This window comes from Colius striatus, chromosome Z, assembly GCF_028858725.1.
Source record: "Colius striatus isolate bColStr4 chromosome Z, bColStr4.1.hap1, whole genome shotgun sequence".
NCBI classification, from domain to species: domain Eukaryota; kingdom Metazoa; phylum Chordata; class Aves; order Coliiformes; family Coliidae; genus Colius; species Colius striatus.
In genome coordinates, this window is record NC_084790.1 from 73,185,495 (window position 1) to 73,199,619 (window position 14,125).

The 14,125-nt window shown below is 35.1% G+C and overlaps 1 protein-coding gene across 1 annotated transcript in view; it reads right to left on the reverse strand.

The window, feature by feature from the left end:
• The window catches only part of ADAMTS19 (ADAM metallopeptidase with thrombospondin type 1 motif 19), a 151,090-nt gene that overhangs the window by 88,676 nt on the left and 48,289 nt on the right, over window positions 1-14,125 (reverse strand). The window contains exon 7 of the mRNA XM_062018562.1: window positions 7,868-7,911. Within this exon, the coding sequence (XP_061874546.1) occupies window positions 7,868-7,911 (44 nt within the window). The remainder of the gene's footprint in view (window positions 1-7,867; window positions 7,912-14,125) is intronic.

The following is a 14,125-nucleotide window of genomic DNA, read 5'->3' on the forward strand; positions in this document are numbered from 1 at the left end:
AAGCATCAGGATATAGACATAGTTTACTTCTGCAGTGCTGCTGTTCATAGAATCATAGAATGGTAGGGGTTGGAAGGGACCTTTAGAGATCATCCAGTCCAGCCCCCCTGCAGAAGCAGGTTCACCTAGATCACGTCGCACAGTAACATGTCTAGGCGGGTCTTGAAGACCTCCAAGGAAGGAGACTCCACAACCCCTCTGGGCTGCCTGTGCCACTATTTCACTGTTCAGGTGACAGAGCAGTTTTTTCTTATATTTAAGTGGAACTTTTTGTGTTCCAGCTTCATCCCATTATCCCTTGTCCTGTTGCTATCTACTATAGAAAAGAGGGATGTCCCAACCTCCTGACACCTACCCTTTAGATATTTATAAATGTTAATAAGATCATCCCTCAATCTCCTCTTCTCCAGACTAAACAGCCCGAGTTCCTGCAGCTTTTCCTCATATGAAAGATGTTCCATATCCCTGATCATCTTGGTGGCCCTGTGCTGGACTCTCTCCAGCACTTCCCTGTCCCTCTTGAGCTGAGGAGCCCAGAACTGGACACAGGAGAAGAACCTCCTTTGACCTGCTGGCCGCACTCTTCTTGATGCATCCCAGGCTGCCATTGGCCTTCTTGGCCATGAGGGCACATTGCTGGCTCATATTTAGCTTATTATCAATCAGGACTCCCAGCTCTCTCTGCAGAGCTGCTCTTCAGCAGTTTGACCCCCAGCCTGTACTGGTGCATGGGGTTGTTCCTTCCCAGATGCACATTTCTGCACTTGTTGAACCTCAGGTTCCTCACTGCCCAACTCTCAAGCTGGTTGAGATCCCACTGAATGGCAGCACAGCCTTCTGGGGAATCAGTCAGTCTTCCCATTGGATGTCATCAGTGGACTTGCAGAGGGTACACTCTGTCCCCTCATCCAGGTTGTTGATGAAGGTGTTGAACAAGACTGGCCCCAGAACCCATCCCACAGGCCTCCAACTCGACTCTGTGCCATTGATCACCACCCTCTGGGCTCTGTCATTCTGCCAGCTCCTGATCCACCTCACCATCCACTCATCCAAGCCACACTGCCTGAGCTTTCTGATGAGGATGTCCTGGGAGACAGTGTCAAAAGCCTTGCTGAAGTCAAGGTAGATGACATTCACTGCTCTCCCTTCATCTAGCCAGCCGGTTATGCACTCATAGAAGGCTATCGGGTTGGTCAAACAGGATTTCAATGTTCATGTTCAGGATTTCATGTTCATGTTCTTCATAGAATCACACAATGGCAGGGGTTGGAAGGGACCTTTAGAGATCATCTAGTCCAACCTCCCTGCAGAAGCAGGTTCACCTAGATCAGGTCACATAGGAACTTCCTTGGCTGCTGCTAGCCTGACCAACTCCCTGTTTGTGTTTTATCTGTTAATGAACAAGGCTTGGCTAAACCTTTGTCTCTGGGATCAAGTTTTTGATGAAAAATACAAGACTCTTGTATTAAAGATCTGCAGATTTCACCTTAGAAAAGTAAATAAATCTTTGGCATATTTCTAAGTTGGATGGAAGAGAAATCCTCTCACCTTGTTTTGTAGATATTTTTCTGATTCCTAACCTTCATTATTTGTATCCACACTGTTTAGATCTTTGCAACACAATGAAGATCTGATGGTGTCTTGGTTTACTGCTATTGTCTTTTATCTCTGCAACACTAGCTATTACCAAAGGTAAACATTTATAATATGCTATATTTGTACCATCTCCCTAAAACAATTTGACAAATGTTTGTAAGGGAGTTATGTTTAGAGATTACAATTTATTGAAAAATGTTTGCTAATAAACAGTTCAGGTGGAAGCAAATTTTTGTGAACTAATGTTCTTACAGCTGATGTTTTAACTGAAAATGGTATCTGAAAATACAGGAACAAATTACTTTCTAGCAGGTTTTAATTTATTATTATTTTTTAAGGAAACTGCTAATTTGTGATTCATAAGATATAAAATACTGTTTGAAAACTGCAATTAATTACTTTCTCTCCATTAGACAACAATCAGAATGCTGCACTTCCACTCCTCTGAGAATAATGAAATACTGGTAATCCTATCTTTCATAAAGCATCAGAAAAGCTCCATTTACTATTCCTGAAACATTCTATTAGGAATTTCAGCAGGACTAAAAGTATAAACAAACGGCATCAGCTTTAAAGGAAATGTGTTTGTGTAGAACAATATAGGTATGTCAGCTGGAGATATCTTTAAAAATAAGAAGCCTCACCCTGTTGCAGTAAGAAGACAGCATTGATATGATCAACAGAGGTCACTCTATTTAAGGCAAAATTTTAAATTACTTATAATTACTTATAATTCTGACATATTAAGTTCAATGGAACCCAATTTATATCTGCCAAGAAAACTCCTGACCTTCCTTTAACAGAGCTATATTTTTTTAAATGAGTGTAGTAAATGGCTTACAGTAAACAAATTTGGAAATACAACTCTGTTTATTTTCCATTTTGTTGCAATCACTGTTACTAGGAACTTTTACTAGCTACTCTAAATCTTTCAAAACATTTACTATGATCATGACATTACACAGAGCACACATCTTCTGCACACATGCAGAACTTTAGAAAAGAGATTACCCAAGGAACCAGATATCATAAGACAAGGGATAATACAAGGATTCTAGTGCTTAATATCTGATATCTGCAATGGTCTAGCTTCAATAAGGACAGGAAAATAACAACTACCAGCAGGAACTGCAATTAATGGTATTACCAAAGCAACAGCTATCAAATAATAGAAGAGATTTTGTAGTCTGAACGTTATTTTAAAATTCTACATTTTCTATAAGAAGAAAGTTTTTTTAAGCTTTAGAATTAAAGTGAAAGGACAGTACACCAACGTTTTAGACTTTCTAAGAGCCACATCATAGGCACTAGAAATGCAGACAATGTAAGAGGCTGAATGAAGAGCAAGAACATGCTAGGTTTCCTTCCCAATTCCCTCACTTGCTAATTCGTTGATCTTGTGCCGAACATTCAGTCTGCCAGCATTTCCAGCTGTAGCAATAATGCTCCTTCCTATGCCTTTGGAATATCATTTTGAGATGATACTGCTGCAAGAACACTATGCATTAGTGAACAATTAAAGGACATTGGAAGCTCTCAAACAGCCTGCTAGAACCTGCTCTACAATTTAACCTGCAGATTTGATGTAAACAGTCAGTTGCATGGAAGCTACAAAATTTTACAGCTAGTTAAGTAAACAATCACAATCTCCACTAACACAACTGCATGTTTGTGCTAAGACTTGCTGAGTCATTTTGCTGGCGCAAGGAAAGACTGAAAGAGCTTCTAAACTAAGGTGCTGAGCAGCTTACAAACAGGGCAGTCCCAGAAAGGACATATCCTCCCTTAGAAACAGCCATTCCTGAAAATTAATGAGGCTCCAAACTTACATCAAGACTAGGCAAGCATGATTTTACAATCTGCCTGTGTCTGTAACATTTCATCCTAAGAATTTGCTATCACAGTGTTTCCACAGAATACATTTTCTAGCAGCAAACAACAAATGTAATGCAAAAGAACTATGTCTCAGACTCAAAATCTTAATTGCTGCAGTGTAAAGGTAGACAAAGGAAAGGAAATTAAAATGTTCATACATTTAATTAAAGAAATAGTCTTCCTGTGTTTATTTGTTAATCTTACCCTTGAGAGGAGTCAGAATATATTTGTTAATGTCCATCTGCTGGTAGCAGGATTTCTGCAATAATCCATTAACAAGTTGCCCTATGAATCACAGATCCTTTCATTTAACTAAATATGATCATTTCCAAAGATGCATGCATAAGAACAATACAGCATGTACTAGCTCCTAGCTTACACTTTATACTGATTGTTTTAGTAGAGACTTAATTTTCTGGAAACTAACATCTGAATTATTTCTTATACTTTTCAGAAATTTGTTGAGACATCTACACTCATAATTTTACCTCTCTACAGTATAAGAACAATGCTCTAAATCACCACAACTTTGAAAGCCAGTTCCCCCTGACCAAGCTCACACAACCTGTCTGGAGTACAGAAATGCCATGATTCCAAAACCCAGTTGTCTTCTGTGGGAAAAGAATCTTGGACGACTACAGATTTAAACTGTTTACCTAAAGTAAATTTAATTTGTATGTAAATATCTTTGTATTCTTCCATCCCCAGACAAGATCTCTCTTTGTTTCAACCACATTATGTCCCAAATGACTGTAAATAAGTACAACAAAGTCTGAAACATCTCTTTAAGTACTGAAGAGCTGTGAGAATGGGTAGCAGAGAAACAGGATCTCACTTCTGTGCAGTAACAGGAGACAAGGAGCATATACATGAGCAGAACATGGGGGGAAAAAACCCAAAAATAAGAGTGCTGCAGCCAACCAACCAAAGGAAGCCCCAAACCACTTCAGTCTGGGCAATTTTGAGCCTAAAACAATTGTTTTGTGGTTCTCCACCCAGAAAAAGTTTTATGAAATTCTAATTACTGAAATCAGAATAGCTTAGTTGAGATCGGTTGACCTGGGCTGACCGATAAAGGCCTAGTGTGTTGTTCTACAGAAACATAAGATTTGTCAAGCAAGGTATTTGAGTTGCTCTGAATTTACATTATTAAGTAAAAAGCAGCCTCACAATTCCCCTGGCTACAGTAGAGCTTTACAAACAATAGTGTAATATTTCTAGCAATAGTGTAAAACTTAATATAACTCTGAAAAGTAAAAAATATTCTACTTTCTACACTTCAACACACTCTGGGAAATTGAATAAAATTCCAGAACTAATTCTTCCTTTTCTGCTTTCTTTTCAAAACTATCAAAGTCTTAATATCTGTTATACTTGAAGATCAAGATAGCCAAAACTTTTTCTTATAATAAAAAATGTAAAAATCTGACATTCCAAAAAAAGATGTTTTCTATCATTACTGAAAAAAAATCTTATATTTTCCCATCTTAAATACTTTTGTGAAGGAATATTTGTAAGATTGACACCATGTATTTTGCTTCCAAATCAAGAATGAAATTATATATTTCTAGGGAGTTTGATACGTTTTTGAGTAAACTTTTTTTTTCTGGTTAGCAGAGTTCTTTTTTAATGTTACTTTTAGACCATTAGATTTTCATTTAAATCACACTGTTATTTTAAGAGACAATGAAAAAGTATTAATTGAAGATTGCATGAGCTTTGTACTTTCAGTAGAATAAGGCTTGAAGAGAAATGTACTACTTGCCACCCAAATATATGAAAACTGTCTTTATAAGAGCATACTGGTACTTAATTCTATCTGGCTTAAGGGGGGTACTCATGTCCAGTCTAAAATCTGTGAATCTTGACATTTAATGAATAATAAATCCAGCATTTGTCTGTTTAGTACCCATCACTAGAAAGAACTACGATCCAACATGACATCCCTTTTCAATAATGAGATCTAAACAATAAATACTCCTTTATCATGACTTTCATTTCTGGAGCGTGTCATATGCTACAACAACCACCTTGACTGTCTCATGTACAGTTATGTTAACATTTCACAGAGAATTACCTTGTTCTACTCGTTATGGTAAACAGAAGTCTGTATTGCTGTGTATTCTTCTGGGCTTTTTTGAGAGGCAGAAGGGGAAAGCTCTGGACAGCTGGGAATTGTGTAGTGTTACTACATGAGTATTTCTCATCTACTTTCTTTAGCAGCTTGTATAATTTACAGCATGTTAAATAATCCTGGAATATGCTGTCTCCTTTAGCCTAAAAATGTGTAGCATGAAGATTTATAGTAAGATTAAACTGCTTGTCCTTACTTTTAACAGTCTTTTACTCATCTAATCTAATACTAACAAAATCATCATTTGGGTTTTCCTAGGGAAATCAAAAGTAAAAGTGCCAAAATTAAACCACCATCTACCTCCATGTACTTTCAAAAATTTTATATATAAAGCTGCACTCTTAAAAAATACTGATGGATTACATCCATAACTGTAAGACAATTTAAAAACTCTCTCCAAAACAAATGTACAAAGTTCTCCTGAGTTTTCAATCACTGTTCCTTAGATCAGCTCACAGATGATGGCAGACAAGAACTTCAGAAAGATATTATCTTCTTAAGAGTGAACATGAACCCACAGTACTGTAAATGCATAGGGAAGAAATTATACACTGAAATCATAGAAAGGTGCTATATTAATCTGGAAGAAAAATGAAATTAATACAAAAACTGATGGAATAACAGGAAAATAATTATCTTTGCTTTTGCTTCACAATCATAGCTATATGGAAAGAACTACGTATATGAACTATAGTTTTCTTCAGGAATTGAAATAAACAATACATAGACTGAGAAAATCAACAGCAGTTGCTCCACAAAATGTCAGATTAGACAGTCAAGGTCTGTACTTCATTTTGCTTATCACTATATTAAGACTGCAAACTCTTTACTTCTTATACACTTACAGTCAATACATTGCCTCATTTTCAAGTTTCATCCAAGCTTCACAGAAAGGTGAATGAGTGATACTTGAGTAAGTTTTCACTTACAATTCCATGGACAAATTAAGAGATAAATAGTCATTCCATTACCTCCAAGGTTCAAGGAAAGAGGATTTTTGTTTTTTCAGGAAAAATACTTTAATAAATTCATTTCATCTTCGGAATCCAAAAAGCAGCCTATTCTGATTTAGATATACTGGAAATACTCCAATTTTATCCTCAGATCAGCATAAGATGCTGAAGATTTCTTGTCACATCATTTCCTCTTTGAGCTGGAAGGAAATTTCTTTTTCTACTTATAAGACAAAACAAAACTCCTCTGAGTACCAAACATTCGTACAAAATTCTTCTAAGACCAAGATATCTATTAGTTCAGGAGAACACTATTAATTCCTAACTACTGTTTGCTGTGAGAAACATTCGAGTCTTCATTTAAAAGGTTTCTTTATTGATATCCACTCCACATATATGCTTGCACAGACTCGGGATGATACAGTAGTAAAAAAGACTACCAAGTAATGAGGTAATACAGAATTCTCCTCAAATATTTGCCACTGAAATTAAATACCAAAAAAAAAAAAAAAGGAAAAATCTACTTCTCTGCCTAAGAGGGGCCCATTACTATCATCCAAATCTTACTGAAACAATTTAGGGTCTGAATACTTGTATTTACATATAGAATTGTTGAAGACTTCCATTAGTAAAATTAAACTCTAAAGAAAAACATCATAACATCCTTCATTAAGTGTCTTGGCATATTTTTTGGCCAAAACTTTGACTGAGCAGAAAAATTGTTATAGTTTGCTACCTTTTTCAGCAGAATTTTACATTAGAAACTTTCTTCCTAAAAGGATGTGAACCAAATTAATGACTTGACAGAAAAACTCAGTGCAGCTAGCACTCAAATTAATTGAAGATGTCAGAGATGCCTTGCACAATAGTTCACATTCTGTATCCTTCTAAAGTTACATGTTCATAAATACTGTATCACTGTACTATATTATATTCTTACAGACGCTTCTTTTAAACGTATTCTCACCAAAGACAATCCATAAAAGAATCATAAACACATGTGTTTAGCTTCATATTCTGAATTAGCTATATTTAAACATTTTTGTATTAAACTGCAACTAAGATTTAAAAGACAAGTTTTAAACATTTGCTATATGTATAAGATGGAAATACTTGACTTATACACATCACTTGGCTAGAACCATACATAAATGTAGTAGCATTATTGGCATTTTAGATGTATTTTGCATTTTAGCTAGTTACAGGTATTTGTTACTGATGCTGTTTTCAGCTTTTAGCTTCATTTCTCTGTTTACACTTATCTTTTGAAGTGGTTTATACACACAATCTCTTAGGTTTATTTACTTACCAACAGTATCACATGGTTCGTCTTTATGTACACAGAAATCCTTCCTAGAATTGGGGGGGAAAACAAGAATGTTAAGTAAGCCAAGCTGCGAGACTAGTAACGGCTGTGTGACCTATTTACAAATATTTCGTATGGCTCAATGAATAAATACAGAACACCATTATCTCAACAAAAAGCATGGGGAAGCAAAGGCCAGGATTACTCAGAATACTTAAACTTCAGTTTATTCTCAGAATAGATTTAGGAGTTGTCAGGTGACACATGTACCATATATTTAAATTGCATTGTATCTAGTTTCTGGTTTTTTCCCCCACGTAAGTATCTTGAAACATAACAAGTCTAAAGTTAGTCTTCCATTTGAAAAGAAAATATCTTCAGTGTTTAATGTAAGGTCCAAATGCAGCACTGCAATCTATCATTTAGATCAGAGATAGGGTCAGCAAGTTTTTGTATTAAAAATGTCAACAGTTTAAATGACTAATAGGAATAGATTATGAAGAAGCATTTCTGCTAGGGCTTCGCAATCTGGAAGTGGAAGACTTACAAACTGACTTACGGGAAGAAGACTATCCTATCTCCAACACAGACTTTATAAGTCTAGCCAGACCTCTATAAATAAGACTGCGCAATTCCATGAAGTGGAATAGATATTTTATCTCAACATCTACTTGGGATTCATTTTAACTTCACATCTATTTTACCTGTTCTCAGAGATATGTAACAAATCTACCAAAAGACCAAAGGAAAAGCTGCTTTTCACTAGAGTGTTTCTAACTCATAATTTTTTATTTTAAGTAAAAATAGGGCTACTGAGGTATGCATTAACAGGGAAGCAGGAGAGAGAACCAATGGAAAACAAACAATAAACTAACTCCATGTGTAGCATCCAGGCAAAACACCACTAGTTACCTGAATTTCATTCTGATGTGTACTCAAATGAGAAGTTTCTGTTCTTCAGTTGTAGCACAGAGTAATGGCCTCTATTTTTAGAAAGGGACCACATGGGTCAAAGAGATTCAATTTTCATATTCTGTCTATCAAGCTACACAGACATGCACAAAGAGTGATAATAGATACACACATGTAAAACCACTCATTTTCAAGGAACAAAATGAAAGACTTGTTTGGTTTGTAAGATGAGAGAGTAGACTAGTGATACTTGTAATTTTTACAAATGTAACTAGTCCAACAGCTTTTTGTTTGTTTCCCTCAGAGTGATTTAGACCCTAAAGCAATCTCAAGAGACTAACCAATTTCTGACACTTGTTAAAGGCCACACAGCCAGAGACATGGGGTTATATATAGTTGTTGATTCTACAGTCACCATTGCCAGATAACATGGGAGAGAAAAGCAAAGCAACAAATCTTGCAAATAAACTGATAAACTCTGAATCCACTCAGCAGAGCCCTGGAACTTGAGTCAAAGGTGGTGAATGAGAAACTATAATCCGATACAGAAGGAAGTTCTTTATTCTTTCAAACCTGCAACAAATTGCATTTATGTACTGAGATGTAACACAATTCTTTGTTTTGTGCTATGTGACACAAGGGACTTATCATCTTGTTAAGCAACATAACAGAACAATTAGAAATGTGGGACTTGTGGTGAAGCAAGAGAACATGTGTAAAGATGATCTAAGGACACAGATTTTCTTCCATGCACACACAACTACCATAAATATTAACTGCTGTAAAAACAACAAGAAAAATAAAAGAGTGTATATGTTCAAATGTAAAAGAATACCATTTGACATTTTAAACCTGCCAATATCCAAGGTTTCTGCTTATGTAACAGCCTTGTTCTCATACATTTACTGAGTTGTTTTTGTTGTGTTTTTCCTTCTTGGCTGACTCTAACCATGGTTATGCTATGTATCCAGAGTTTCATTATGAGACTTCAGGGAAATGGTACTGCTATAATTTGGCAAGAGGGAAGTATAATGAACCATTCTTAGTTCCTGATTTACATTGAAAGAATGCAATACCACCTTTAATTTCCAAGAATATGAATGCATTACATACATTTGAGACTCGGCTCCTTGGAAAAGATTTATAGCTCTAGCTAGGCCTTTCTCTCACAGAAATCCTTCTTTAATTCTCACAAGATAACTTAAACATTCCATCATATTATAACTATGTTCCTCTGTGTGTATGTAACTTACACAGAAATGTCTTATATATATCTCTATACATTGTGCATATATGGAATCGTCAGATTGATATTACACAAAACAAAAGAGAGGATATGGACTCCTCCAAGTATAGAGCAAAAGAGCACACAACAAAGCCCGAAGGAAAGCCATTGAAATTATTTGCCTCTTTTCTTCCCATATCAAATTAGGGGCAAATATACTAGTAATGTATTTGGAAGCTTTTGTGGCACAAGGAACACTGAAAGCAAGAAGCTCATTAAAGCACACGGAAGTTCCCTACTAAACAGTATCAAGTATGTAGCTTCCATTCTCCAATGGGTTACTTTGCATGCACATGGAAGGAAACGCACATCCTTATTCAAGTGAAAGAGAAGCTTTCATGAGATTTAGGATTGATTTCCAAGCTCAAACAAGAGTTGGGTAAGCCTAAGAAAAGAATTTTCAGCAAGAATGTGTAATCATTAATCTGTTATTCCATAAAACTGTATTTAGTTAGCACATTTTTAATTGAGTACATATAGCATTGTGAAGAGTATTCACAGTAAAGAAAGACTAACTATGCAATTTCTAAACATAAAGTCTCTCATTACGTTTTCTCTGTTAAAATAAATCCTGATGTGTAGATGGTATACCAATAGAAGATATCAAAAACAGCAAAGGAAGACTGAAGAAGAACCCAGACTTATTTTTCTATGAATGGTTTGCATCAATTTGTCAATTCAGATAAATTTAAGACTTGTTTTAGGCACACTAGTTGAAAGACCTATTTCTTATCCAAGCAAATTTATCAATTCCTTCCACATGCTAGATTGGAGAAAAGATGCAGCAGAAGAGAACAGATAATGGATTTTACCAAGAGACCAAAAAGTCTACCAAATGTTTATTCTGGCTTTCACCTTACTTTCAATTTAAGTTCTCTAATGTTCACAATTTTTTTAAAAAAGTACCATAGGCTTGAAACTACAGTATAACTTCTGCTGTTGGCATTGATTCTACGACTTCCAGTTTCTTCAGGTATATTTGAGGCTTATTGCCCAAGCAACAAGTTTTCCCAAATCATAAGGCTTTTACAAAGAACAATCACAATTAACGGCCCCTGTGGTGAATAACATTATTAACACATAGTAAATCCCTTCATTCACATCATGCTAAGTGAGTAATGGCAACAATGCAGATATTATTGTCTCTTCACATATTAGCACATTCTGAAAGGATTCTCACATAAAAAATAAGCACATACATAGTAACTAATAAGTACATTTAAAAAAAAAATAAACAATTTTGGAGTTAATGAACCACAAGATGAATTACACATTCACTATTTAATTGGGAATTAAAACAAATGGACAATGTTGCTATCATAAATGCTACTTCAGAAATTGGTTAGTATTTTGAGGATAAACATCAAATGCACTGATGAGCATGCAACATTGCATTTAGAAAATCAGGAAAGACTATATTTAAGTATTTTAAATAGTTAACAGATCACTTAGAGTCTGTAAAGTTGAACTGAGATTAAAAAAACCCAACATAAATAGGCCTTCTTCTAAAGAACATGTTTCAGCCAAACTAAAAAATAACAGCTCAGAAGTATGGTAAGTGCACTAAGAACTGAACATGTAGCTAACATCTCAGAATAGACATAGATATGTTAGACAGTCAAGGAAGGTATTTTGGAACGTAGTCCAATAGAATCTAGATATGTTAGGGAGCCACAGAAGGTGTTTTGGAATGTAGTCCAATAAAATCTAGACTCAGTTTTAGAATTACACAATGATCTGGACGAAAATAACAGGGTTCTGCTGGTAAAGTTTGAAAGTTAAATGAGTTCTGGTAGAATATAAATAGGAAGGAAGACAAATAGATTTTTTAAATCTGACTCATCTTAGTAACTTTTGCTTTAATATAGCCCAAACTGGACCCTGAAAATTGATCTAATACAGAAACAGTACAACCACAACAACAAAAAGAGCATTTGAAAAGAGGCAGTAGGCATGAACAATATCCTTGGATAAAGATAAAGGAAAACATAAGATATGGCACCAGTACAATCATACACACACTAATGGGTCCAATTTTGGTGCTTATGCTTCAAAAACAATTTGGAAAATAGGAAAAGGTCTGGATAGAGCAAAGAGAATTATTACACGCCTGAGAAATAAGCTAAGTTAACTAAGAGAAAGATGAGTTGTGACTTGAGCACAGTCTATAAGCATTTACATAAGGAGGAGTTTTCTAACAACTTCGTAGTAGCAAAGGGTACAAATTGATCCACAGTTGAAAGCTGAAGTAACAAAAATTAGAAATAAGACACAACCGTCCATTTTGACAGTTAATAATCCACTTCAGAACACAGTTAATTGTTGGTTCTTTTAAGTATTTGTCTCAAGACTTTCTGGCTTGCTTATTCACCAGAAAAATAAAATATAAAAATAACTGACCAAATTTAAGGCTAGGGGACTTGTGGTAGATAATCGGAAATTTAAAATTCCATTTAGGTGCATGTAATGATACGTAACAAGTCTGTAAGAGTGAACAGAACATATATAGCCTGAGTACTAAAGCTTGAAGGAACAAGCTAACAGAAACAGGTAAAATCATGCAGGTTTTTGTTACACATATTATTACAAGCACTGCTACTTCACAAACTCAAACATCTTGAACTTAGAGGACATAAAGCCAAAATAAAAACAAATAGCATGTGATTACTTAAAATTAGGGGGATTTTTAAAATTCTCAAGATAAAAATACAAGTCTGAGAATTAAAGGGTAAATACAGGTGATTGCTTTAAAAACAAAACAAAACAAACATAAAACAAAACCAAAAAACCAACTTTGATTCTAAAGTATGCTATTTTCACATTTCCATGCTTTCTTCTGCTTCTACAATCCTATTAGTAAATAATTAATAGCAAGGACATTTGAGATTTTTGTGAACTCCCTTGATGTCTGCTGGTGGTGTCAAAAGAAAAACAGTAAACATTGTAAAGCTTTGCAAAAATATCAAGAGATTTGGCACTATTAACATTACAGCAAAGAAAAGATACTACTATGGTGACAAAACTAAGAATTATTTAATCCCTTACCATGCACTTGCAAGACCTCATTTTTCTGGAGCTGAATTTTACTAGAAATTTTAAGGAAATAGCAGCTTAGTAACCCAATCTCCATCCTGTTACATTTCAAGAATTTTGGATGACCAAACACTGCAACTTTTTTTTGGTGACCTTGTAATGTCATCTTCTGTGCAGGGATCATTCACATTCTTCCACTTCTGATATTTTCAAGGAATTGTATTTGGTTCAAATCATTATCTTCAGAAAAGCAACAAAAAGCGATGTCAGAAGATATGTACTTGTGTGCACTGGAAAGTAAGAGCAATGCTTAAGAAATTCTTGTCCAAGCTTTGGGAGTGTTCTGGAGGGTTGAAAGGATTGGAAATGAAACAACACTTAGTAATATCATCTCAGTGGCCATCAAAGTCAGGGTTTATCTCTGCACTCACACTCTGTGACTTCAAAGGCAAGAAGGATGTTTGTGTGCCATTGTCTGTTTTTTCCTCTGAAAAAAATACTTTCTGATATCTATATGTCTAAAGTAACAGTGCTAATTTATAACTGTGAAACTGATAGTTTTATCAAGAAGATCCTATTTGTCTCCTTATTCCTTATCTCCTTAAGGATCTTTTCTACATACATTATTCCAACTTTATATTTCTCTCTTACTTTACGGCATCACATTTTAAACAGGACATTACTTAGTCACTAGTAGACAATTTAAATGGAAACAAAACAAGAACAGGCTGAAGCAGGACTACAGAAAAGTGAAATGAACAAATTGGTAGCAAATTTTTACATATCATTACAGCCTATTTGGGCAGCAGAGAAAGTTGTGGGGAGAAGTTGGTTTTGCTTTCCACTGGATACAACAAATGTAAAAATAAGACTTGAAAAGTACCTTTTTGATGAAAAGGCTATGACAGCACTTTGACTGTTGAATAACAATTTCTTTTACCACATTATGCTCTTTGTAGTTAGGCATTAAAAAATAAATCTGTAGAATATTCAATAGTTAATTTCTAACTCTTTTTAGTTACAACACATAA